The 25,009-nt window shown below is 42.7% G+C and overlaps 2 protein-coding genes across 4 annotated transcripts; both read right to left on the reverse strand.

The window, feature by feature from the left end:
- Window positions 1-913: 913 nt before the first annotated feature.
- On the reverse strand, window positions 914-6,060 carry LOC311127687 (TM2 domain-containing protein 3-like). Its single transcript, XM_084159558.1, has 6 exons — window positions 5,929-6,060; window positions 5,469-5,564; window positions 5,179-5,339; window positions 4,862-5,036; window positions 3,719-3,794; window positions 914-2,499 (listed from the first exon to the last, which is right to left on the reverse strand). The coding sequence occupies exons 1-6, from the start codon at window positions 6,032-6,034 to the stop codon at window positions 2,334-2,336; spliced, it is 780 nt and encodes a 259-aa protein (XP_084015684.1). The 5' UTR covers window positions 6,035-6,060; the 3' UTR covers window positions 914-2,333.
- Window positions 6,061-6,231: 171 nt separating this feature from the next.
- On the reverse strand, window positions 6,232-24,684 carry LOC311127144 (threonine--tRNA ligase 1, cytoplasmic-like; the record flags this gene model as incomplete). 3 transcript variants are annotated; one of them, XR_014613092.1, is made up of 20 exons in its annotated part: window positions 6,232-6,477; window positions 6,630-7,089; window positions 7,342-7,456; window positions 13,097-13,169; window positions 16,591-16,695; window positions 17,079-17,179; window positions 17,387-17,464; window positions 17,607-17,744; window positions 17,967-18,129; window positions 18,709-18,875; window positions 19,101-19,199; window positions 20,630-20,776; window positions 20,884-20,962; window positions 22,262-22,326; window positions 22,502-22,619; window positions 22,770-22,894; window positions 22,992-23,115; window positions 23,354-23,541; window positions 23,719-23,859; window positions 24,346-24,684. XR_014613092.1 is itself a non-coding variant. In XM_084158909.1 (19 exons), 19 exons carry the CDS (start codon window positions 24,682-24,684, stop codon window positions 6,941-6,943), a joined length of 2,514 nt encoding a protein of 837 aa, XP_084015035.1. In that variant the 3' UTR covers window positions 6,232-6,940. The 3 variants fall into 3 exon arrangements, 1 of the variants encoding a protein (XP_084015035.1); XR_014613093.1 differs by having other exon boundaries at window positions 6,232-6,460; window positions 6,625-7,089; XM_084158909.1 differs by having other exon boundaries at window positions 6,232-7,089.
- Window positions 24,685-25,009: the final 325 nt, after the last annotated feature.

Below are 25,009 nucleotides of genomic sequence, written 5' to 3' on the forward strand. Positions count from 1 at the left end.
GTAATGATATTCACAATATGTTTCCATAAATGTCAACCCAGTGACCGCTTTCATTTAATTAAATAATTACCCTGTTGTGTTGTGTTCAGCACTGGTTGTCTAGTATAGCATCCATGATTCATATCATCGATTGGACAGTATTTTGGAAATGACTAGGTGATATGGTGGTTCTATTTCCGTTGTATTTTGAGTTGCTACTCGTTGAGATAAACGTCAGCCTCAACTGAGAACAAGTGTTTGATTATAAAATAAATAACATAACATACCCCAATATGAAACTTAATTTCTTATAGGTTGTCTTCATGCTCAGTGAGACAGGTGGCATAATGAGGATGACTGGTATTTATTATTCTAACTGGGTAGCCTTACCAGACAAAATGTAGAGGTGGCTCCCAGTCGATTCTGTTCAAACGTTTGTGAGCCAAACACTTCTATTCTGTTGGAGGTACAGTACAGTAGGTGATGTGGGAGTGAGGAACTGGGGATGGGGAGCGTATACAGACATTTACTTCTGATTCTACTGCAGATCAGCCAATGAGAAAGCGCTAACACATGCTAGCAATGCTAGGACCAATGCAGGAGATACTGTCTGTATATAAATTACCTAACCATTAGTCAGTGAGATGTTGAATTACGGGAGTGCGCTTCTCTCTTTCTTTAGGCCTGTACTTCTGTATGCAAAGGCACTGCCTCAAAGAAGTGGCACAGTATTGTTACAATGAGGCAGGGCATTTAATGAAAAAGCACAGGCATCTGTGAAAGAATGTAGAGGTGAATTCTAGGTCACTCATCATGGAAATAACAGACCAGATGATTTTGTTTATTCAAGTAAGCTTATTTTGATCTCAAAATGTATGGGTATAATACTAGACAATACTAACAGCAAACAGAAGACAATAACAAGGCACAAAGCTCAACATTTCACAAGTTTAATATTTACATCATTTTTTAAAACATCTTTGTCATTACAGTGTTCCAACAGAAAAACAAAAAAATCATACCTCCAGAACATGAAGACATTTTCAGCAGAAGTATAGGTTACCAGTTTGTGCAGCACACTTACTCAAGCTCTGGATATGGGAAGTTACATATCGTAACCATTAGGGGTTGGACGATTAGCTATGAACAATAATGTAATGGAAGCTATATGAAGGAACAAAAAAAATCCTGTTGTACAAGTTCTTTGAAAACAAGTGCTAAAAACCTTCTGAACCAGTTAGTGACCTAGTTTAAGCCTGCACAGCTTTACAAGAACAGCTTTTTTATCTTGTGTGTTTTGGAAATGCAGAGCTGTAGTGCAATGCCATGTAATGCTGAAATCTGACATATGCATATTGGTGCACATATTTGGTTGGTGGCGCCTTATTTGGGGAGGACGGGCTCATGGTAATTGGTGGAGTGGAATAGTATCAAATACATCAAACACATGCTTTCTATGTGTTTGATGCCATTAAATTCGCTCCGTTCCAGCCATTATTATGAGCCGTCCTCCCCTCAGCAGCCTCCTGTGGTGCACATCCACAATGCAATAAATATAAATACACAATATAAGCCCAAGCCATAATAACCACCATGTAATTTCCCCAAATCTGTATCCCAACCACATTTTCAACCAAGCAATCTGACATTCATGTTGCAATGTTACACTCCAAAGAAAATAACCGTTCAAGTATTTTTTTGCTGGTTGGTTTGCAGACAGAACACTGGACGGTTGATCTGCTATCCACCGATGCACATAACCATCCATCACACTTAGCAGGTGCCACATGCATTTACAAAACCTGCAGGGAAGAAACACTATGCTTTTCTTCCAAGCACTTTTTGTTTCTTTTATCGGAATTATAATAATAACTCCATTTATTTTGTGTTCCGTAGCCATAGTTACTGATGGTCTCCTATACATGCAGTGAGGATCCCCATTGGTGGCCATGGTTACAGTATAATTCCAAGCACTGCTCAACTGTGCCTACCTCCCATTCTCCAGTCAGTCCACATCAGCCTGACCAACTCTAATCACCATTAACCAAACAACTCCAAAACTATGCTCAGTGCAGCTTGTATTACAGTCTATCAGTGAAGGCTGCTTGGGCTTGATGATCTGACATGTGTAGGTAGAGGCGGACCTGACAAGGCTGACAGTGAAGCTGCACTGGTGGCAGATGGGACAAGAAGTCTGTCTTTGCAGACAGTGGGAGTTTGGGCAGGCAGACGGTGTGATAATGGGATGGCATCTCCATGGAGTGGATCTTTACAGTCAGGCAGTCTGAACAGAAATGGAGAGGGTATCAACCCTACAACCATCATGCCTGTGGAGTGGGCATCAATCACAGGTTTCAGATGTAGAGGGAGCCATCGGCTGGCCCCACATAGCTCGCCCCAATCAGCAGCACATCAATCAGGGTCCAAATGCCCAGGCCACCGAAGCTGAACAGCTTGCCCAGACCCTCTCTCCACTGGCCTAGATAGAACCGGTCAGCCCCAAATCCACCTAGTGTAATGCTGCAGATAGACACAAAACAATAACGTCACTTTTACCAGTAGAATCACAGTTAAGAGCATAGAAGACCTGGACATCTAAGCGGGAAGGCGCGCCATATTGAACGTCCTCCTTGCGCAGTAGACCACCTGCTTGGTGTTGACGAAGGGTGGCGAGTCAACGTGTACAATCGTTGGGAAATTAAAAGAAAATGATGGCTGATGTTCTGTTGTCAGAGGCGGTAGGATGGACACTCGCTGCTTTTAACCTTCATCAGCATGGTTTGTTTTGTCCTTAAGAGGTTTGAGTGACTGTTGTGCTACCAAGTCACTAATTTACTTTACAAATGAGAAGATTTTCATGAATATTTTTCTCAAGGATAAAGATGTTTTATAAAATATTCAAAGTATAAGAAACCAATGAAACTATTAGAAAGCTCTAACACACTTAAGCTAGTTGGGGTGGTCTTAAAGGGGTGCTGTTTTTCTGCTACTCATTATGAAAAAAAAGATTTGCGTCTTGGGGGTGTGGTTCGATGTGTGTGTGTGTTATGTTAGCTATATCGTACCCTGGCCGCTATTGTTGTTTGTCCCTCTACAGTCACTGTAGCTAAAACATCCCAAACAGCCACTATACGTTCAACAAGGGGTTGGGTGACGAATGGCTTAGCAACTGCGTGACGCAGCATGACAACCTTAACGTGATTGGTCAAGAATCCCAAGCTCCGCGCATTATGCATTTCCTCCTTTCTAGAGTATCTTTAATGACAGTTGTTTGTGATGCTAACGTTAGCTCACGAACGCTTGAGTTGGAAAAAACATCAGTTTATAATTAACGTCTCGTTTTTTCAACCCAACACTGTCGATTATTGGTAGATCTGCTGTGTGTAAAGAAATGGGCAGGGCTGTAGGTTGATTCTGCTGCTACGATTGGATAGCATGCACTGCAGCACACGCGCACCGGATGATTTGAGTACCGCAAACCGTGCCAGACAGCGGTTCTGTGTGGGCAGGATGGAAATCTAAACCCAACCCAAGGAAAACGCTGTTGTTCTCGATTCCTGAAATCTCACAAATCTCAGTTTTGGAAGATACTGACTTTATGACCAAAATTGTCCTATTTACACTCTGTAGTCAATTTTGGCACCAAAATAAATTTTTCGGACTAATATCGATGCCACATAGGGCGTTTTCAACCAGAGATGTCTCTTTTTTTTTTTGTGCGCTTGTGCAGGAGTCTTACCTGAGTGCCAGTGCTGTAGACCACTTGTACCCTCCTGTCCAGTTGCAATACAAACGTTTCAGAAATTTTCTTTTACCTGAGAACAAAAGACAGTTGTAATGAATGCACTGCACAGTATACACTCCCCTCCATACGTATTTGGACAGTGAAGCATTTCTTTTTTCTTTGGCTCTATACTCCAGCATTTTAGATTTGAGATATAATGCACTTCCTGTATCTAGTCCCCCCATTTTAAGAAGTCATAAGTATTTGGCCAAATTCACTTATAGTGTAGTCAAAAGTTTAGTATTTGGTCCCATATTCGTTACACACCATAACTACATCAAGCTTGTGACTCTACAAACTTGGATGCATTTGCGGTTTGTTTTGCCCAATAGGAACTGAATGGCGAATAATGTCTTGTGCCATTTTGGAGTCACTTTTATTGTAAGTAAGAATAGAAGACGTTTCTGAACACTTCTACATTCATGTAGATGCTAAAAACGTGAGAAGGTTACAGAGGCACAAAGATCATACCCCCCCAAAAAATACTATCCTCCCCTGTTATTGGTAATGGTGAGAGGTTAGCATGGTTTGTTGTAGCCTCTGAAAGGCATCTCACTCATTATTCATGATTCATTCATTATTTTTCTTAATAATGGCATTATCAGGATTAATTGTGTTCAGAAGTATCTTATCTACTCACTTAGAAAGAAAATCATCATTCACCATTAGTTTACTTTTCGACAAAACATAACCCAGAACACAACCAAAACAAACTGTAAATGCTTCCAATGGGTTTGTAGAGTCACAAGCTTGATGTAGTCATTGCGTGCAAGGAATATGGGACCAAATAAACTTTTGACAACTTTAATATACTATAAGTGAATTTGTCAAAATACTTATGACTTCTTCACATGGGTGGGACTAGATACATAATGTACTTTCATTTTTAAATGGTAAAACGTATGAAAATACCCTCAAATATAAGGTGGCATTCTTCTGCACTGTTGCCTCGTGAAACACTTGATCTCAAATCCAAAATGCTGGAGTATAGAGCAAATATATATATTTTTAATTGCTTCACTGTCCAAATACATATGGAGGGGCGTGTATGTATTTGAACAATAAATGACCCAGATACACTGTACAGTAAGTGTATACCTAAGCAGTGTACGTGGTCCAGTACTTGGCAGGTGGCGTTGTAGCGTTTGCGAGGGCAGGCGACCGTCATACAGCTGGTGGAGTTGGAGCACCTGTACTGAGATGGGTCCAGCTGCCAGCAGAACTGGCACGTGATGGACAGGGAGAAGTTGGTCTGCTGCTGCCCCGACTCCCCCTGCAAGCAGAGACAAATAAACAGCATACTGAAGCATCAACACCACAATGACAAAGTGCTACAGTTACATATTTTCTTTGTAAATGGAGCTCCTTGTTCTTTGTCAAGAACAATCTGTGTCCAACTGGCAAACTGAACTCACTGTGCAGTGGACTCCTCTCTTGGCCTTGCAAGAGAAAGAGGCTGGTTTGCCATAGCTACAGTTGTGGTGATAGCTGCAGTTGATGCAGTCAGCGGGCAGTCTGTTACATTGACCCCCACTGGGGCATTTGGAAGCATAGCTGTCTGAATCAGTTGGAGATGCTGCAAAACAATGCACAAGATTGTATGTTGCCCCATGGACCTCATTCAGTAACAGCACACCAAAGAGACACTGTCAGCGTCAACATGATAAAAGCATCCCATGGATGGAGGCTGAGGAGGAGATTTTACCAGATGATGGAGCAGGAACCACCGCGCTGGTGATGACTGGCTGAGCATCTTGGCTGTAAGGGGGCTCCTGTCCCACGTGTGGGGAGCTCAGGTACCCTGGAAGACAGAGGGGTTGGCGTAGATAACGGGAAGGGTGCATCATGTAGCTAGCCGTTACAGCTAACAATCTAATAAACACAGCTAGCTGGAGCAATTGTACATTAGTTAGCTAGCTTTCCAGATAAATTACAGTAGGATCAGAATACAGTAAACTGTCTGTCAGGCGTCTGTATAGACCTGCAGACTACCATTGTGTGGACATTTGCCATAAACTCTTATTAGCTAGCTAGTTAATGCTTTACGCCAGCTAACCACTTTGCTAGCTAGCTAACTAGAATCAGAAGAAAAAAATATCACAGATGAAGCCTAGCCCTGGGATATACAAATCCGTTTTAGCATATGTGATGGTGCATAGCCTTACCATTCACACATTGCAAACATAGATCCAAAAATAACAGTTTTATGATTCCATGGGGTTTCAGGCAGCGTCTTCTCTCAAATGGCCAAATCTGACTGACGGTAGCCATTGTGCTAACGTAAATCAACTTCTTCAATCCCTTTCTCAGCCTTGTGGGCGATTTAAAGGAGACGCATGAATTTACTTCTTGATGTCAAGATTATTCAAGAGCAGAGACCTCGAGGGTCAAATGTTTTTTTTGTCAGATGAATAATGATAGTAGTTACTTGCATCTCCAATGAACAATAAGATAATGAAGGGGAGGTAAAACGTTGAGTCAATATTTTATTCCAAGATACAATCCAACAAGAGGAGAGAGCTACTTCATGATTGTATTTAATATTTCCAGAAAGTGTCCTTTGTTTTACATTGCAACCTTCTTTCAACCTCAACCCAATAAATAATATTATCATGACATCTTCCTTCATCCACATTCTATCCTTCAGATTAGTGTTGAAAAAAAAAAAACTGCTCTTGCATGGTCTTTCATACACTACTGCAGGGTTTCCCAAACTCGGTTCTGGGGCCCACCATGGGTGCAAGTTTAGTTTTTTGCCCTAGCACTACACAGCTGATTCAAATAACCAATCAGCTGTGTGGTGCTAGGGCAAAAACCAAAATGTGGAACACCAGGGCCGAGTTTGAGAAACCCTGCAGTACTGTACCAAATACATTCTTACTTTCTGACACTATTCTTTCAAACTGATTAGACAATCAAAGAAAGATACATATTCAACTACTCCAAATACAGAAAGGCTCTGTCAGTTTCAAGTGAGTGAGTAGAAAATATTGTATATTTTTCAAACATGTCAATACATTTAATCTACCCCTTTCCATGTCTATCCTTCCCACACAGACCTCTTTGCATTCACAAAATGTCCCTTTTGTTCATCTATTGTGACAGAGAAAACCACAGAATTCTATCTGGCATTAAACATTTTGTCGTCTTCTGGGAACCATGTGGTCACCCTGCCTTTCAGAACTCCTCCTCAGCGTTCCGGCAGCGTGACTCTTTCAACAGGGTCAGGCGAGCCAGCACCTCAGAGACGGACAGCTCTCCATGAACCTTGTTGTCCCTCGTACGTACGTTCACGCTGTTAGTCAGCTTCTCTTTCTCACCGACCACTGCCAAGACACAAAGCACATAGAGAAGCTCACAGTCACCACACTGCCAAATCACAGCAAACACAGCTGCCCTAACACATTCACATTTTCAACAACAACATTTCAGTAGTGATGAGTACAATCATGTTGTTTTTATCAGTGGAAGAAAAATGAAAATATTTGAGGTTTACTAGCAAACAACATTGTGATAGTAAAAGGCATCATGAATATATGAATGGCTAAAAAAAAATCTACTATACAAATTATTCTTACCCAGGATGAAGTTGTACTGGGATAACTGGGCGTTGCGGATCTTTTTGTTTAGGAGGCAACTGGAGTCAAGATCAGCGTCTGCCATGAATCCGGCCTCCACAAACTGTTTACACATCTGAAGGACAGAATTAACACTCAGTAAATACAAATTCATCAAAAATGACTGGAAGATTAACTGATCAAATGGAACTAGCAACAGACATGTAAGTTTATATCATGATAAACACAGACTTTCAAGGAATGATGAATGTGCAGCATCATGAACGGGGCCAGCTTCATGCAGGGGCTTACCGGGGCTGAAGCCCCGGGGTCCAGGCCCATGGGGGGCCCAAGAGGAAGCAAATTATTATTTAATTTTTTACCAAAAAGAAAATATACTGTATATACACTACCATTCAAAAGTTTGGGGTCACTTAGAAATGTCCTTGTTTTCAAAAGAAAAGCAATTTTTTTGTCCATTAAAATAACATCAAATTGATCAGAAATACAGTGTGGACAATGTTAATGTTGTAAATGGCTATTGTAGCTGGAAACTGCAGATTTTTAATGGAATATCTACATAGGCGTACAGAGGCCCATTATCAGCAACCATCAGTCCTGTGTTCCAATGGCACGTTGTGTTTGCTAATTCAAGTTGAGCATTTTAAAAGGCAAATTGATCATTAGAAAACCCTTTTGCAATTATGTTAGCACAGCTGAAAACTGTTGTGCTGATTAAAGAAGCAATAAAACTGGCCTTCTTGAGACTAGTTGAGTATCTGCAATTGTGGGTTCGATTACAGGCTCAAAATGGCCAGAAACAAATAACTTTCTTCTGAAACTCGTCAGTCTATTCTTGTTCTGAGAAATGAAGGCTATTCCATGCGAGAAATTGCCAAGAAACTGAAGATCTCGTACAACGCTGTGTACTACTCCCTTCACAGAACAGCACAAACTGGCTCTAACCAGAATAGAAAGAGGAGTGGGAGGCCCCGGTGCACAACTGAGCAAGAGGACAAATACATTAGAGTGTCTAGTTTGAGAAACAGACGCCTCACAGGTCCTCAACTGGCAGCTTCATTAAATAGTACCCGCAAAACACCAGCCTCAACGTCAACAGTGAAGAGGCGACTCCGGGATGCTGACCTTCTAGGCAGAGTTGCAAAGAAAAAGCCATCTCTCAGACTGCCCATCTTAATCTTTAATTTGTATTGGTCAGTCTGAGATATGGCTTTTTCTTTGCAACTCTGCCTAGAAGGTCAGCATCCCGGAGTCACCTCTTCACTGTTGATGTTGAGGCTGGTGTTTTGCGGGTACTATTTAATGAAGCCAGAACAAGAATAGACTGCAAACACAACGTGCCATTGGAACACAGGACTGATGGTTGCTGATAATGGGCCTCTGTACGCCTATGTAGATATTCCATAAAAAAAATCTGCCGTTTCCAGCTACAATAGCCATTTACAACATTAACGATGTCTACACTGTATTTCTGATCAATTTGATGTTATTTTAATGGACAAAAAATTTGCACTATCGTGCCCTTCATCCGCCACCATCACCTCATGTTTCAGCATGATAATGCACGGCCCCATGTCTCAAGGATCTGTACACAATTCCTGGAAGCTGAACATTTACCAGTTCTTCCATGGCCTGCATACTCACCAGACATGTCACCCATAGAGAATGTTTGGGATGCTCTGGATCAACGTGTACGACAGCATGTTCTAGTTCCCGCCAATATCCAGCAACTTCACACAGCCATTGAAGAGGATTGGGAGAACATTCCACAGGCCACAATCAACAGCCTGATTAACTCTATGCGAAGGAGATGTGTCGCACTGGATGAGGCAAATGGTGGTCACAGCAGATACTGACTAGTTTTCAGATTCACTGCTTTTTTTTAAATATACACTGCTCAAAAAAATTAAGGAAACACTTAAACAACACAATGTAACTCCAAGTCAATCACACTTCTGTGAAATCAAACTGTCCACTTAGGAAGCAACACTGATTGACAATACATTTCACATGCTGTTGTGCAAATGGAATAGACAACAGGTGGAAATTATAGGCAATTAGCAAGACACCCCCAATAAAGGACTGGTTTTGCAGGTGGTGACCACAGACCACTTCTCAGTTCCTACAGCCCAACACCGTGCAGGACGTTTGGCATTTGCCAGAGAACACCAAGATTGGCAAATTCGCCACTGGCGCCCTGTGTTCTTCACAGATGAAAGCAGGTTCACACTGAGCACATGTGACAGACGTGACAGAGTCTGGAGACGCCGTGGAGAACGTTCTGCTGCCTGCAACATCCTCCAGCATGACCGGTTTGGCGGTGGGTCAGTCATGGTGTGGGGTGGCATTTATTTGGGGGGCCGCACAGCCCTCCATGTGCTCGCCAGAGGTAGCCTGACTGCCATTAGGTACCGAGATGAGTTCCTCAGACCCCTTGTGAGACCATATGCTGGTGCGGTTGGCCCTGGGTTCCTCCTAATGCAAGACAATGCTAGACCTCATGTGGCTGGAGTGTGTCAGCAGTTCCTGCAAGAGGAAGGCATTGATGCTATGGACTGGCCCGCCCGTTCCCCAGACATGAATCCAATTGAGCACATCTGGGACATCATGTCTCGCTCCATCCACCAACGCCACGTTGCACCACAGACTGTCCAGGAGTTGGCGGATGCTTTAGTCCAGGTCTGGGAGGAGATCCCTCAGGAGACCATCCGCCACCTCATCAGGAGCATGCCCAGGCGTTGTAGGGAGGTCATACAGGCACATGGAGGCCACACACACTACTGAGCCTCATTTTGACTTGTTTTAAGGACATTACATCAAAGTTGGATCAGCCTGTAGTGTGGTTTTCCACTTTAATTTTGAGGGTGACTCCAAATCCAGACCTCCATGGATTGAAAAATTTGATTTCCATTGATAATTTTTGTGTGATTTTGTTGTCAGCACATTCAACTATGTAAAGAAAAAAGTATTTAATAAGATTATTTCATTCATTCAGATCTAGGATGTGTTATTTTAGTGTTCCCTTTATTTTTTTGAGCAGTGTGTTTATTTATATATTTTATTTTATTTTTTTAAGCTAGTTTATTCTGAAATTATTCAGACCCCTTGACTTTTTCCACACTTTGTTACGTTACAGCCTTATTCTAAAAAGGATTCAATTGTTTTTCTCCCCATCAATTTACACACAATACCCCATAATGACAAAGCAAAAACTTTTTTTTATAAAGTATTTAGACCGTTTACTCAGTGTTGAAGCACCTTTGGCAGCGATTACAGCCTCAAGTCTTCTTGGGTATGACGCGACAAGTGTGGCACACCTGTATTTTGGGAGTTTCTCCCATTCTTGTCTGTAGATCCTATCAAGCTCTGTCAGGTTGGATGGGGAGCATCACTGCACAGCTATTTTCAGGTCTCTCCATAGATGTTTGATCGAGTCCGGGCTCTGGCTGGGCCTCTCAAGGGCATTCAGAGACTTGTCCCGAAGCCACTCCTGCATTGTCTTGGCTGTGTGCTTAGGGTCATTGTCCTGTTGGAAGGTGAATCGTCACCCCAGTCTGAGGTCCTGACAGCTCTGGAGCAGGTTTTCATCAAGGATCTCTCTGTACTTTGCTCCGTTCAGCTTTCCCTCGATCCTGACTAGTCTCCCAGTCCGTGCCGCTGAAAAACATCCCCACAACATGATGCTGCCACCACCACACTTCACCGTAGGGATGGTGCCAGGTTTCCTCCTGACGTGACGCTTGGCACTCAGGCCAAAGAGTTCAATCTTGGTTTCATCAGAACAGAGAATATTTTTTCTCATGGTGATGAGTCCTTTAGGCAAACTCCAAGCGGGCTGTCATGTGCCTTTTACTGAGGAGTGGCTTCCGTATGGCCACTCTACCATAAAGGCCTTATTGGTGGAGTGCTGCAGAGATAGTTGTCCTTCTGGAAGGTTCTCCCATCTCCACAGACGAACTCTGGAGCTCTGTCAGAGTGACCGTCGGGTTCTTGGTCACCTCCCTGACCAAGGCCCTTCTCCCCCGATTGCTCTTTTTGGTTTTTGCTCTGACATGCACGGTCAACTGTGGGACCTTATATAGACAGCTGTGTGCCTTTCCAAATCGTGTCCAATCAATTGAATTTACCACAGGTGGACTCCAATCAAGTTGTAGAAACATCTCAAGGATGATCAATGGAAACAGGATACACCTGAGCTCAATTTCGAGTCTCATAGCAAAGAGTCTGAATACTTATGTAAATAAGGTATCTGCTGTTTTATTTTTAATACATTTGCAAAACTTTCTAAAAACCTGTTTTCGCTTCGTCATTATGGGGTATTGTGTGTAGATCGATGAGGGACATTTTTTAAATACATTTTAGAATAAAAGGCTGTATCCTAACAAAATGTGGAAAAAGTCAAAGGGTCTGAATACTTTCCGAATGCACTGTATCTGCGACCAACAGATGCATATTTGTATTCCCAGTCATGTGCAATCCATAGATTAGGGCCTAATGATTTTATTTGAAATGACTGATTTCCTTATTTGAACTGTTACTCTGTAAAATCTTTTAAATTGTTGCATTTATATTTTTGTTCAGTGTATGATATATATATATATATATATATATATATATGTATATATATATATATATATATATCATACACACATACATATATACACACACACACTTTTTTTTAAATCCAACCACAGGAGCCCACTCAGCATGTTCAAAATACACCACAGAGCATAATTTAACCATAGCGTATCAATAGTTAATACAAATTAACCAGATTAATTTATCACATGCACATACAGGTATCTGCCAAAATAAAGGAAACACCAACACAAAGTGTCTTAAAAGTGTGTTGGGCCACCACGAGCTGCCAGAACAGCTTCAATGCACCTTGCCATAGATTTTACAAGTGGACCTAAATTATGCCAGGAAACTGCACCCCACACCATAACATTTAGTTTGTATTCCTCATTTACTCAAATGTTTCCTTTATTTTGGCAGTTACCGGTATGCCTACAGTCACAAAGGCTGCAGTTTGGGAGCATGCACACCAAATATACAGCTTGTTTCATTGTGGCCATAGACATTTAATCCATAGAAGGGTTTTGTAACCTCTTACCCTGGCAATTTGACTGTTAAACTCATGGCTACACTAGCAATGGATGCCAGTCCTGACTTGAATGGGAACTGCCATCTATGGATTATATTTCTATGATTGGTTGCAGCTGTCGGTTTGCCTTTTGCAGTGAGTAGCTTATGGTTGAATCTTCATTAGGTGAGTCAGTGTGCCACTGGAAATGTTATTTAGTAGCCTACTGTGTGTGTGTGTGTGTATATATATATATATATTTCCTCCTAATATCGTACAATCTGTTTGTCATTTCATTGGCCTGGGCTATTGTTTGTTTGAATTCAAGACCAGATTGATCTCAATTTGTCAGTCAGAGTAGCCACTCAATTCAGTCATTTGTGTGGTATTAAAAAAGATTCAGCTAATGCCTTCTGTCATGTAAATGATGAGGAACTGCCTCTGCTCAACTGTAGCCTATGCCACATGGCAAACGTTATTATGGCTTTACTATAAAGACGCTTTTCTTCAACAGTACATGTACCATGCATCAAATTTGCATCTTGGTACACAGATTTGTTCACAGAAAATGATGGTGTACCGGGAAGGGCCTATGATTTCTTAATCCGGCCCTGATCATAAACTGTAGAAATATGAAAGGAAGACAAGTTTGGGAGATAGAAGGCTTACCCTCTTGGCATATTCTTCACAGGTAGGGTTGACAGGCACAAACATCACCTGACGTGGGGACAGCCAGAGGGGCCTGGAGAAGAAACATTATGGCTGGATAAGTAGCAAATCAAAACACTATATACAGTGGGGAGAACACGTATTTGATAACCTGCCGATTTTGCAGGTTTTCCTACTTACAAAGCATGTAGAGGTCTGTAATTTTTATCATAGGTACACTTCAACTGTGAGAGACAGAATCTAAAACAAAAATCCAGAAAATCACATTGTATGATTTTGAAGTAATTCATTTGCATTTTATTGCATGACATAAGTATTTGATACATCAGAAAAGCAGAACTTAATATTTGGTACAGAAACCTTTGTTTGCAATTACAGAGATCATACGTTTCCTGTAGGTCTTGACCAGGTTTGCACTCACTGCAGCAGGGATTTTGGCCCACTCCTCAATACAGACCTTCTCCAGATCCTTCAGGTTTCGGGGCTGTCGCTGGGCAATACGGACTTTCAGCTCCCTCCAAAGATTTTCTATTGGGTTCAGGTCTGGAGAATGGCTAGGCCACTCCAGGACCTTGAGATGCTTCTTACGGAGCCACTCCTTAGTTGCCCTGGCTGTGTGTTTCGGGTCTTTGTCATGCTGGAAGACCCAGCCACGACCCATCTTCAATGCTCTTACTGAGGGAAGGAGGTTGTTGGCCAAGATCTCGCGATACATGGCCCCATCCATCCTCCCCTCAATACGGTGCAGTCGTCCTGTCCCCTTTGCAGAAAAGCACCAACTCCATGCTTCACGGTTGGGATGGTGTTCTTGGGGTTGTACTCATCCTTCTTCTTCCTCCAAACACGGCGAGTGGAGTTTAGACCAAAAAGCTATATTTTTGTCTCATATATTTTAGTCTCACATTACCTTCTCCCATTCCTCCTCTGGATCATCCAGATGGTCATTGGCAAACTTCAGATGGGCCTGGACATGCGCTGGCTTGAGCAGGGGGACCTTGCGTGCGCTGCAGGATTTTAATCCATGACGGCGTAGTGTGTTACTAATGGTTTTCTTTGAGACTGTGGTCCCAGCTCTCTTCAGGTCATTGACCAGGTCCTGCCGTGTAGTTCTGGGCTGATCCCTCACCTTCCTCATGATCATTGATGTCCCACGAGGTGAGATCTTGCATGGAGCCCCAGACCGAGGGTGATTGACCGTCATCTTGAACTTCTTCCATTTTCTAATAATTGCGCCAACAGTTGTTGCCTTCTCACCAAGCTGCTTGCCTATTGTCCTGTAGCCCATCCCAGCCTTGTGCAGGTCTACAATTTTTGGACAGGTGTCTTTTATACAGGTAACAAGTTCAAACAGGTGCAGTTAATACAGGTAATGAGTGGAGAACAGGAGGGCTTCTTTAAGAAAAACTAACAGGTCTGTGAGAGCCAGAATTCTTACTGGTTGGTAGGTGATCAAATACTTATGTCATGCAATAAAATGCAAATTAATTACTTAAAAATCATACAATGTGATTTTCTGGATTTTTGTTTTAGATTCCGTCTCTCACAGTTGAAGTGTACCTATGATAAAAATTACAGACCTCTACATGCTTTGTAAGTAGGAAAACCTGCAAAATCGGCAGTGTATCAAATACTTGTTCTCCCCACTGTGTGTGTGTGTGTGTATATATACAGTGGGGAAAAAATTTATTTAGTCAGCCACCAATTGTGCAAGTTCTCCCACTTAAAAAGATGAGAGAGGCCTGTAATTTTCATCATAGGTACAAGTCAACTATGACAGACAAAATCAGAAAAAAAATCCAGAAAATCACATTGTAGGATTTTTAATGAATTTATTTGCAAATTATGGTGGAAAATAAGTATTTGGTCAATAACAAAAGTTTCTCAATACTTTGTTATATACCCTTTATTGGCAATGACACAGATCAAACGTTTTCTGTAAGTCTTCACAAGGTTTTCACACACTGTTGCTGGTATTTTGGCCCATTCCTCCATGCAGATCTCATCTAGAGCAGTGATGTTTTGGGGCTGTCGCTGGGCAACACGGACTTTCAACTCCCTCCAAAGATTTTCTATGGGGTTGAGATCTGGAGACTGGCTAGGCCACTCCAGGACCTTGAAATGCTTCTTACGAAGCCACTCCTTCGTTGCCCGGGCGGTGTGTTTGGGATCATTGTCATGCTGAAAGACCCAGCCACGTTTCATCTTCAATGCCCTTGCTGATGGAAGGAGGTTTTCACTCAAAATCTCACGATACATGGCCCCATTCATTCTTTCCTTTACACGGATCAGTCGTCCTGGACCCTTTGCAGAAAAACAGCCCCAAAGCATGATGTTTCCACCCCCATGCTTCACAGTAGGTATGGTGTTCTTTGGATGCAACTCAGCATTATTTGTCCTCCAAACACAACGAGTTGAGTTTTTACCAAAAAGTTCTATTTTGGTTTCATCTGACCATATGACATTCTCCCAATCCTCTTCTGGATCATCCAAATGCACTCTAGCAAACTTCAGACGGGCCTGGACATGTACTGGCTTAAGCAGGGGGACACGTCTGCCACTGCAGGATTTGAGTCCCTGGCGGCGTAGTGTGTTACTGATGGTAGGCTTTGTTACTTTGGTCCCAGCTCTCTGCAGGTCATTCACTAGGTCCCCCCGTGTGGTTCTGGGATTTTTGCTCACCGTTCTTGTGATCATTTTGACCCCACGGGGTGAGATCTTGCGTGGAGCCCCAGATCGAGGGAGATTATCAGTGGTCTTGTATGTCTTCCATTTCCTAATAATTGCTCCCACAGTTGATTTCTTCAAACCAAGCTGCTTACCTATTGCAGATTCAGTCTTCCCAGCCTGGTGCAGGTCTACAATTTTGTTTCTGGTGTCCTTTGACAGCTCTTTGGTCTTGGCCATAGTGGAGTTTGGAATGTGACTGTTTGAGGTTGTGGACAGGTGTCTTTTCTACTGATAACAAGTTCAAACAGGTGCCATTAATACAGGTAACGAGTGGAGGACAGAGGAGCCTCTTAAAGAAGAAGTTACAGGTCTGTGAGAGCCAGAAATCTTGCTTGTTTGTAGGTGACCAAATACTTATTTTCCACCATAATTTGTAAATAAATTCATTAAAAATCCTACAATGTGATTTTCTGGATTTTTTCCTCCTCAATTTGTCTGTCATAGTTGACGTGTACCTATGATGAAAATTACAGGCCTCTCTCATCTTTTTAAGTGGGAGAACTTGCACAATTGGTGGCTGACTAAATACATTTTTTCCTCACTGTATATATATATATATATATATATATATATATATATATATACATACACACACACACACACACATACATACACACGCACATACATACATACATACACACACACACACACACATAATTAAGACATTTAAGAGCAGAAAAAACATATATATACATGACTGATTTTTCAGTCTATGATTGCATCTTATGTAACACTCAACAAATTAATTGGTCCTCTTTGCTACTCACCATTTCCCTGCGTAGTTCTCAGTGAGGATGGCTATCATCCTCTCCACAGAGCCTAGAATGGCCCGGTGGATGATGACAGGCCTCGCTTTGTCATCCCCCTCCTTCCTGCATGTCACAGGGTTAACAGGATTAAACATCACTATCAGTCACAGCACCACTTCATGTTCAATTACAACTACTTATTTAAACATTATTTATTCAACCTTTATTTGTAAAGGTTAGTCTCATTGAGATAAAAAAGTGTGACTGGTATGACCTTTATGAATATAATTTATACAGTTGTTTATAGAGCTTCATAATGTTCTCTACCTCATTAAAAAACTACTTGAAATGTTTTTATTTTAAGGACTTTTAAATCAACTTTCTAGTACAAAGTGTTCAGGTGAGAACTCGTATTGAAGGAGGGATTACTGACTAATCTTGCCTCCTATAACAGGATACAGACTCAGCATTGTGTCACGACTAGTTTGATTAGGTGACTCACTCACCCCACAAAGGTCAGGTTAAAGCGGATGGGAAGCTGGAAGTCCAGCTGAATGGTTGCACATTGATGATACCGGCCAATAGCATCTTTGATCTTAATGTCAATCTGAAATGGCACAACAAAAGTATTACTTCCTGAGAGTTTTAGACCTTACTTAATTGAAGGGGGAATGCAATATCTATCAGGGAAATAGATGGCTATAATAGCTACAAACATTTAATTACATTGATATCCTGATCATTCTAGACCTTATTTAATTGAAGGGGTGAAGAAAATATATAGCAAGGAAATATCAGTGGTTGTAATACAAACCTTGGGTCCATAGAAAGCACCGTCTCCGGGGTTTAGTTTCCATGGCTCCCCAAACTCATTCAGGCTGTTTTCCAGTTGCTTTCAAATAGAGGGAATCAATTAACATACATTTAAAATATATTCTGGGTCATTTCGTGAGAGTCATTCTTTCTTTAAATGATGTTTCTCTATGTGACATTTCAGGAATATTTCATGGACACGCACGCATGTTTAATTCTACCTTCTCAGCCTGGTTCCAGACAGCGATATCTCCTAGGTACTTCTCTGGACGGGTTGAGAGGTGCAGCTGGAAAGAGAAGCCAAAGACATCGTAGACACAGCGGAGGAAGTCCAGACAGCCCTTCATCTCAGACTCAATCTGCAGGAGAGAGCAAGGGAATACAGAGGGTCATCTGAATGGCAAGGAGGTTAAGTACCCAGCAGGGTTGGGGTCAATTCCATTTCAAGAAGCAATGAGGAAAATTGGAACAAAAATGTCTATTTACTTCCTGAATTGAAATGGAATTGACCACAACCCTGGTACCTAGCTACTTTAATAAGATGTTCCTCTTCAATAGCCATAGCTGGTCTGGTCACCTACCTGTTCCATTGTGCAGAAGATGTGAGCGTCATCCTGTTGGAAGCGGCGCACCCTCGTAAGGCCGGTCAGTGTCCCTGAAAGCTCATTCCTATGGAGCACCCCGAAATCAGCCAGTCTCAGAGGAAGCTCCCTCCACGACCGAGGCCTGTGGCTGAACATCAGACTGAGGAAGAAGAGGATGGGAGGATCCAGGAGAAGGTGGACGGAAAGAGAGGGTGATGGATGATAAGATATGCCGTTGAAGCAATGGGAGGAGTTAAGGTTACATAAATGCTTTGAAAGTCCCTTCCTTATAAACCATCATACTTTCATATTAACCAATAACATATAGGAAGGGCCTGTTTCCCAGACAAAGATTAAGCCTAGTCCTGGAGTAAAAAGTTATTTCAGTGGATATTCTCCATTGAGCATGGTTTTTAGTCCAGTAAGTAAGTAAGCAAGCAAGCAAGTGGCCTTGCATCTCCTGTTTCTGCAGCATGATGTATAAGTACACCCCCTGGAGAGGACGCTAGACTATTGCAGGGCCTTACCCCCAATCTATCTCCTTAATGCTGAGTTCCAAGCAGACACATTGGGTCCCATTTTTACAGTTTTTGGTATGACTCGACCGGGGATTGAACTCCCAACCCTCCATTCTCAGGGCGGACACTCTAACCACAAGGCCACGGAGTTGGTTTTTAGTCCAGGACCAGGCTTAATATGTGTCCGGGAAATCGGCCCAATAACAAACCAATGTACCTACCAGTGTCCAGGACAGTTCATGGGCTTCAGTGCAAAGATGTCCTGCTCCACTGGGAAGGAGAACATGTTGTCGCTGTAGTGCTGCCAGTGGCCAGAAGTCTCCCACAGCTTACTGTTATAGATGTTAGGAGAGGCCACCTCCTGGAAACCTCTTCTACAGTACTCCTCCTGCACAGTACAGTCACCAGATCACAGCATGACTGAATGGTACTGAACTTCAGCATTCTAATGGTTACTATGGTTATAAAGTACCAAAGTAGTACATGAACATGCTGTAATAGTGAATTCTACAGGTGGGTATTGTAGTTTCTTGGCAGAAGCTGAACGGATTGCTTCTCTGCCTTTTGGCTACGATCAGGTGTAGGTGGTTGAGGCTGGTTGGTCTTGTCTTACCCTGATGAAGTCAGTGAGTGTGTTGTACAGGTAGGCTCCACGCGGGAGGAAGAAGCAGCTGCCAGGGCTCAGGTCATGGAAGAAAAACAGTTCCTGTTCCTGTCGTACAGTAGAGACAAACAGAGAGGAAGCTTCATGACTTCACAGATATTGACAGTTACAGATAGTGAGGCAGCTTCCTCTTTGTGGGGAACATGTTAAATCAAACGATAGCAAATCTGTCCATGAATGACACCCACAGACGTTTCCTCTACTTCTAAATGAATAGGATCACACCATCATAGGAGTAACATGTTCAGAAATAACTTTAGACTTTGTCCCCCTGGTTAACAACAATGAAAATAAAAGCAGCAGTGAGTCCATGGTTTAATATAGAGATCAGTGTTGTGTTTTAATCAGTTGTGGCTTGGCCGTGGGGCTGCTGCCATCTGTGTCTCCCACAGGGAGGATAGATCCAGCCTGCCTGAGGACCAGCTGGAGCTCACATAGCATGACTCACTGATACAACATGCAGTTAGACACACAGCACCCCCTACAGGGACAACCAAGCAACAACACTAAGCACGCAGTGCTTAAAGCGTCCTCATACTTCCCAGTCGAAACAGTTCAGAAGAGTTTGTGCATATATTATGAAGACATTGTGTCTTGATGTTTTTGTTCGTTTTGGATTTCGGAAAGTATTTTTTGGGCTGTTCGGGCACACATTTTTTCGAGGCCAGCCGAAGTTTGGGAGCCAAAGTATACGCCCCTTCGTCCGTGAGTGGTCAACTTTAGGGATTCTTCAGAGTTCTTGAGTTATTTTAGATTAATTCAGACTTTTTTTTTTAGGAAGTGTATACTGGCTACGGCATCTCAAAATGGCCAAACAGTACTATTTCCACTTTTTTCCAAGCAAAGGTATTTAAGGGAGTATGCGAGCACACTCGTTCGGATCGCCGAACTGAAGCTTGCTGACGCCTTTATAGGTCTGTCTGTAAAATAGAGTAAATTAGAGTGGTGTTACTTTCAATGTTGACAGTTCTGTAAGTCACTTTGGATAAAACTGACCACTAAAATACACTGAACAAAAATATAAAAGCAACATGTAAAGTGCTGGTCCCATGTTTCGTGACTTGAAATAAAAGATCCCTGTCTGTAACAATGCCCTTTTGTGGGATAAAACACATTCTGATTGGCTGGGCCTGGCTCCCATTGGGTTGGCCTGGCTCACAAGTGGGTGGACCTATGCCCTCCCAGGCACACCCATGGCTGCGTCACTGCCCAGTCATGTGAAATCCATAGATTAGGGCCTAATGAATTATTTATTTAAATTGACTGATTTCCTTATATGAACTGTAATTCAGCCAAATCTTTGAAATTGTTGCATGTTGCGTTTATATATTTGTTCAGTATTATATCCTTATATTAATTGAGGGTCTCTTTCAATGGCTGTGTTTAGATATCAGTGCAGAAGAAACCCAAACACCTGATCCCACTAATAGTCTTCCTCAGTCAACTCCCAAAGTGACTCCCCCACTGTGAGGACTGACCTTTCCAATCTTCCGATGGTCTCTGTTCCTAGCCTCCTCCTGAAAGCGTTCCCACTCCTTCAGCATCTTGGAGTCTGGGAAGGAGATGCCGTAGATACGCTGCAGGGTCTCCATGTCCGAGCGGCCCTCCCAGTACGTAGAAGAGTTCTGTCGATATTACAGGAAAGGAATGGAGCGGAGAGGAGATACTGTGACATTGTTTTTCAGCTGAAGAAGTGATTGGATATTGTGGTCTGTCTGCGTGCTTCACATACCTTGTAGATCTTCAATGCTTTAATCTTTCCTGTGTGTCTTACGTGGGGCCCACGACACAGGTCAATCAAAGGCCCACATCTAAAATAGTGGATAACTCATTTTAGCAGGGCAGGGACCAGTGAGTGTCTTCAAATTCATTAAAGAAATAGTTTACCATATAGCCAACTCCTTCGCATTAGGCGCATTTGTGACTGATTTATAATTTGATGTACATGCCAAAGATTTATGTGAACGATTCAAAACAAGAGGGTATAAAGAAGAATTATTGGACAATTCCCTTGAGAGTAAGACAAACTCAGTGGACTGCATTACTGCAACCACGTCAAAGGAATCCCTCTACTTCCTCTTAACTTTGGTGTCCACCTACAGTCCCATTTCGAGGTCGATCAAGGAAGTGGTTAATAAACATTGGCATATATTACACAGCGACCCCAGCTTTGGTAAAGCGTTTGAATCCCTCCTGAGGTTTTGCTATAAGAGACACTCAAATTTACAGGATTGTTTAGTACAGTCAGATTTGCCTAAGAAAAAAGCATTGGATTTAATGTCTATCATTCCTGATGGCAATTTCCCTTGTCACAACTGATCAGAGGGAACTCTTATCCATCCCCATTCCAGTGAGAGGATAAAGGTCTGAGGTAGAATAACATGTAACACAAAATATGTTGTATATCTCCTTAAGTGTTCCTGTAACTTTTATTATGTGGGCAAGACCAAACATGAACTTAAGACAAGGATATGTGAACATAAGAGCTCCATTCGCAACCATGATGAAAAAATAAATCACCCGTTGACAGGAATTTCAATAGCCATAAACATGAACTAAGTGCCTTACGTTATATGGGCATTGAATTGGTGAAAGCGCCACGTAGGGGAGGAGCGAGGGATGAATTACTTCTCCAAAGAGAGACATATTGGATAGACCGCTTGACCACTCTTGCCCCAGCAGGCCTTAATGAGGAATGTTATTTTTCTTGTTTTTTTGTAGTAGGTTATAAATAGGCAAAACATTTAGGTAATGACAATGTATTTGTATTGTGTGTCTATAGATCTTTATTTGATTGTCATGTTTCCCCCACAGCTCCCTCTGCTGGGATCTCTTGATTGGGCCAAAACTGACTGAATTTATAATTATGCCCACCTGTGTGGTCTTGTTGTTGTGACATTGATTGCCATTGCCTTGCACGCTGAAGGGCTCATACACGAAACGTTTGTTGTGGCAGTACAAATTTCAATTGAAGTTTATTTACCGGAGTGCTGTCCTATTTCTGTTCTTCAAATTCACCAACATGATAAATCCGTCTTCTGAATATTTGCCGTACACCAAATAATATTATGTGATGTGTCATTTACAACTAAACATCATGAGCTGCTTACCTGTAGACTGTTGTAGTGGGTGTGGTGACTTTCTCATTCAGAATGCGACACTTGAATTTGTTGTACTGAAAATATGGACGCAAACAGATTGGAAAAAAATAGATACCAATTGCTGCCCATCTACTCACAACCCCAATGAATAAGAAACATCTATAACACATTATATAATCGAGCTACAATCTTTCACCAAAGGGTGGAGAGATGCCAATGTAGTGCAGTGTAGCGGTCCTCTCCTCTCACCTTGAACATCTTCAGTAGGGTCTCCTTGCTGACCTCCAGCCTCTCGAAGGGCTGTTTCTCCTTCACCACAGCCTTGCACAGTGCCTCCAGGTAGTCAAACTCTGTACTCGAAACCCCCCTGGCCAGGACAGGACACAGGTCAAACAGAACCCTCAGTAACAACACATGTCATTGGCTACTCACTACACCAGCTCTGTATCATTTCTGCTCATTATTTTATAAAGGAGACTGGAAGCCTGTTTTTTTCTTAACAATGATAGATGCTTACTGGGGTCCATCGAGGAACATGTCATAGTAGAAGCCATTCTCAATGGGTGGTCCATAACACAGACAGCCTCCATAGAAACGCTCCATGGCCTCACCAAGGATGTGAGCACTGGAGTGCCAGTATACCTGAAACAAGGAGCGGAAACATCTCTGTTACTACCTCCAAGAACAAAGACTATAGAGATTAGAGAGTACGATAGCCCAAAGGGCACATTATACTCACAGCCTGGGCATCGTCATTGTCAAAGCGCAGGATCTCCAGTGAGCAGCTCTTCTCCAGAGGTCTGTCCAGGTCCCACAGGTCCCCGTTCACCCGGGAAATCACTGCATTGTCAGCCAGGCCCTGACTGAGAGAAATACGATATACCACCATCACCACATAGTTCTCATGTGCTGATACAAACAATGGCAAAGACAGAGGGTGCAACTGATGTCTCCCAGTAACATCATGGTCCTCCTAACCTGGTCCCAGGTTTGTCTATGCTGCCGTTTTTGCCATGACAATGGCCATAAGAGTTGACTGCACAGCACAAAAAGATATGGGACCGGGATATCATGGTCCAAGATAAGCTCCAGATCCCTCACCTGATGCCACAGGCCAGCTGGTAGGGGGTAGTGACCCAGGCCTGACCCTCCACCCTGCGTCCATCTGGCAGCTCCACAGTGATGGGCTGGCTGTCTGCAGCTCTCCTGGCCAGCAGGGCATCACTCTCCTTTTTCAGCTCCTCATACAGCTGCATGCGCTCCGAGATGTAGCCAGGCCACGGTTTCAGCTGGAAAGAGTAACATGGTGATTTATAGGAACTTAGGGAAAGCAACTGGGGGGAATTATGTGGGTATTGGTAAAGATATTGCACAACTTTGAAGGGAAGCTTGATTGCATGCATGAGAATTCTAGAATAGATGGATGGGATATTGGACCTTCAGGAGGTAATGTTCCTAATTATTACCTCTCTGCCACCGCCCCCTCCTCCCTGTGCCTTCTCTGGCTTCTCTTTCTTGTTGTTCTCTGGCTTCTCTTTCTTGTTGTTCTCTGGCTTCTCCTTCTTGTTGTTCTTATGAGCAGCAGGTTTGGTCTCATGAGTTGCTGCCTGCACAGATGTGCAAAATCAAAGGTTTGATTTATAGGTGAACAAAAACATGCAAATATTGTCATTGACGTTCAACTTAGTGTAAACCACAAGAAAGAACTGTGGTCTTATATCCATATGATATTCCATAAGCATGTTCAGTGGACTACACACAGAGCTGTCAACCTATTTCGAGACCATGGGGCAGGGGAGGGTTAGGCATAAGGTTGGCAGTGTGTTTAGGTTTAAAATAAAATGTTAATAAGATAAATTGTAGAAATGGGAGGGGTTTAGGCATAATTATTACTTTGTGGCCATGGAAGCTAGCGACAACCCTATTATTATCTGGCAGATGGCTGGATAATGTATATGCCCACTCACCATCTGCACTATCTAGCGAACACTATAGGCTGCCTAGGCTATTACTAGCTGGACTAGGACAGCAAGCTATATGCCACATACAACAACCACACAATTATACATGCACTAAGGTGGTTAGCTAGCTACCTTATTATTATCAGCATTGCGGTTCTTTGGTTGTTGTTGTTGTTCTTTCCCTGTTTTCTCCTGGCCTTTGTTTGTGCCCCCCTTGCCCTGTCCCTCCCTCGCGAGCTCTTCCTGGAGACCCCGGCGGAGGTGCACGAGACGAAATTTGAGCTTCTCATTTTCGCTCCGTAAGTTCTCCAGCTCCGGAGAACTGGCGAGAATGCTGGCTACGTCTGGACCACCATTTAGCCCGTCTCGTAAGATGCTAAATTCCCGAGTGAGGAGCTTTATCTGCTCCTCTTGCGCGGCCAAACGTGCTGCCATGCACTCCGCCATCTTTAAATTACTCTTCTCTTTCATCAGCAAGTGGGAATTGGGTCCTCCTGTCGTCAACAGTGAATGGGAATGGAGAGTCATAGCGCCCTCTTGCGCTTTAGGTTTGTGTTGTAACGTTCACATTTTGATCAGTTAACGTCAGCTTGATGCTGCTATTGTAAAAGCCACATACATAGTAAGAGTCTCACTCTAGCAATGACTGATAACTATTTCAATAAATGTGAGGTTGTCTTCTCTGGATTGCCTTTACAGATAAACCGAGTATGAAATATCAAACCGGTAGAGGGCAGTAGAAAAATTTGCCATGGTTTGGAGCATCGACGTGTTGACGTGTTTTGATCAGCTGACA

The sequence above is a fragment of the Coregonus lavaretus genome, assembly GCF_964263955.1.
Source record: "Coregonus lavaretus genome assembly, chromosome: 4".
Lineage (NCBI taxonomy): Eukaryota > Metazoa > Chordata > Actinopteri > Salmoniformes > Salmonidae > Coregonus > Coregonus lavaretus.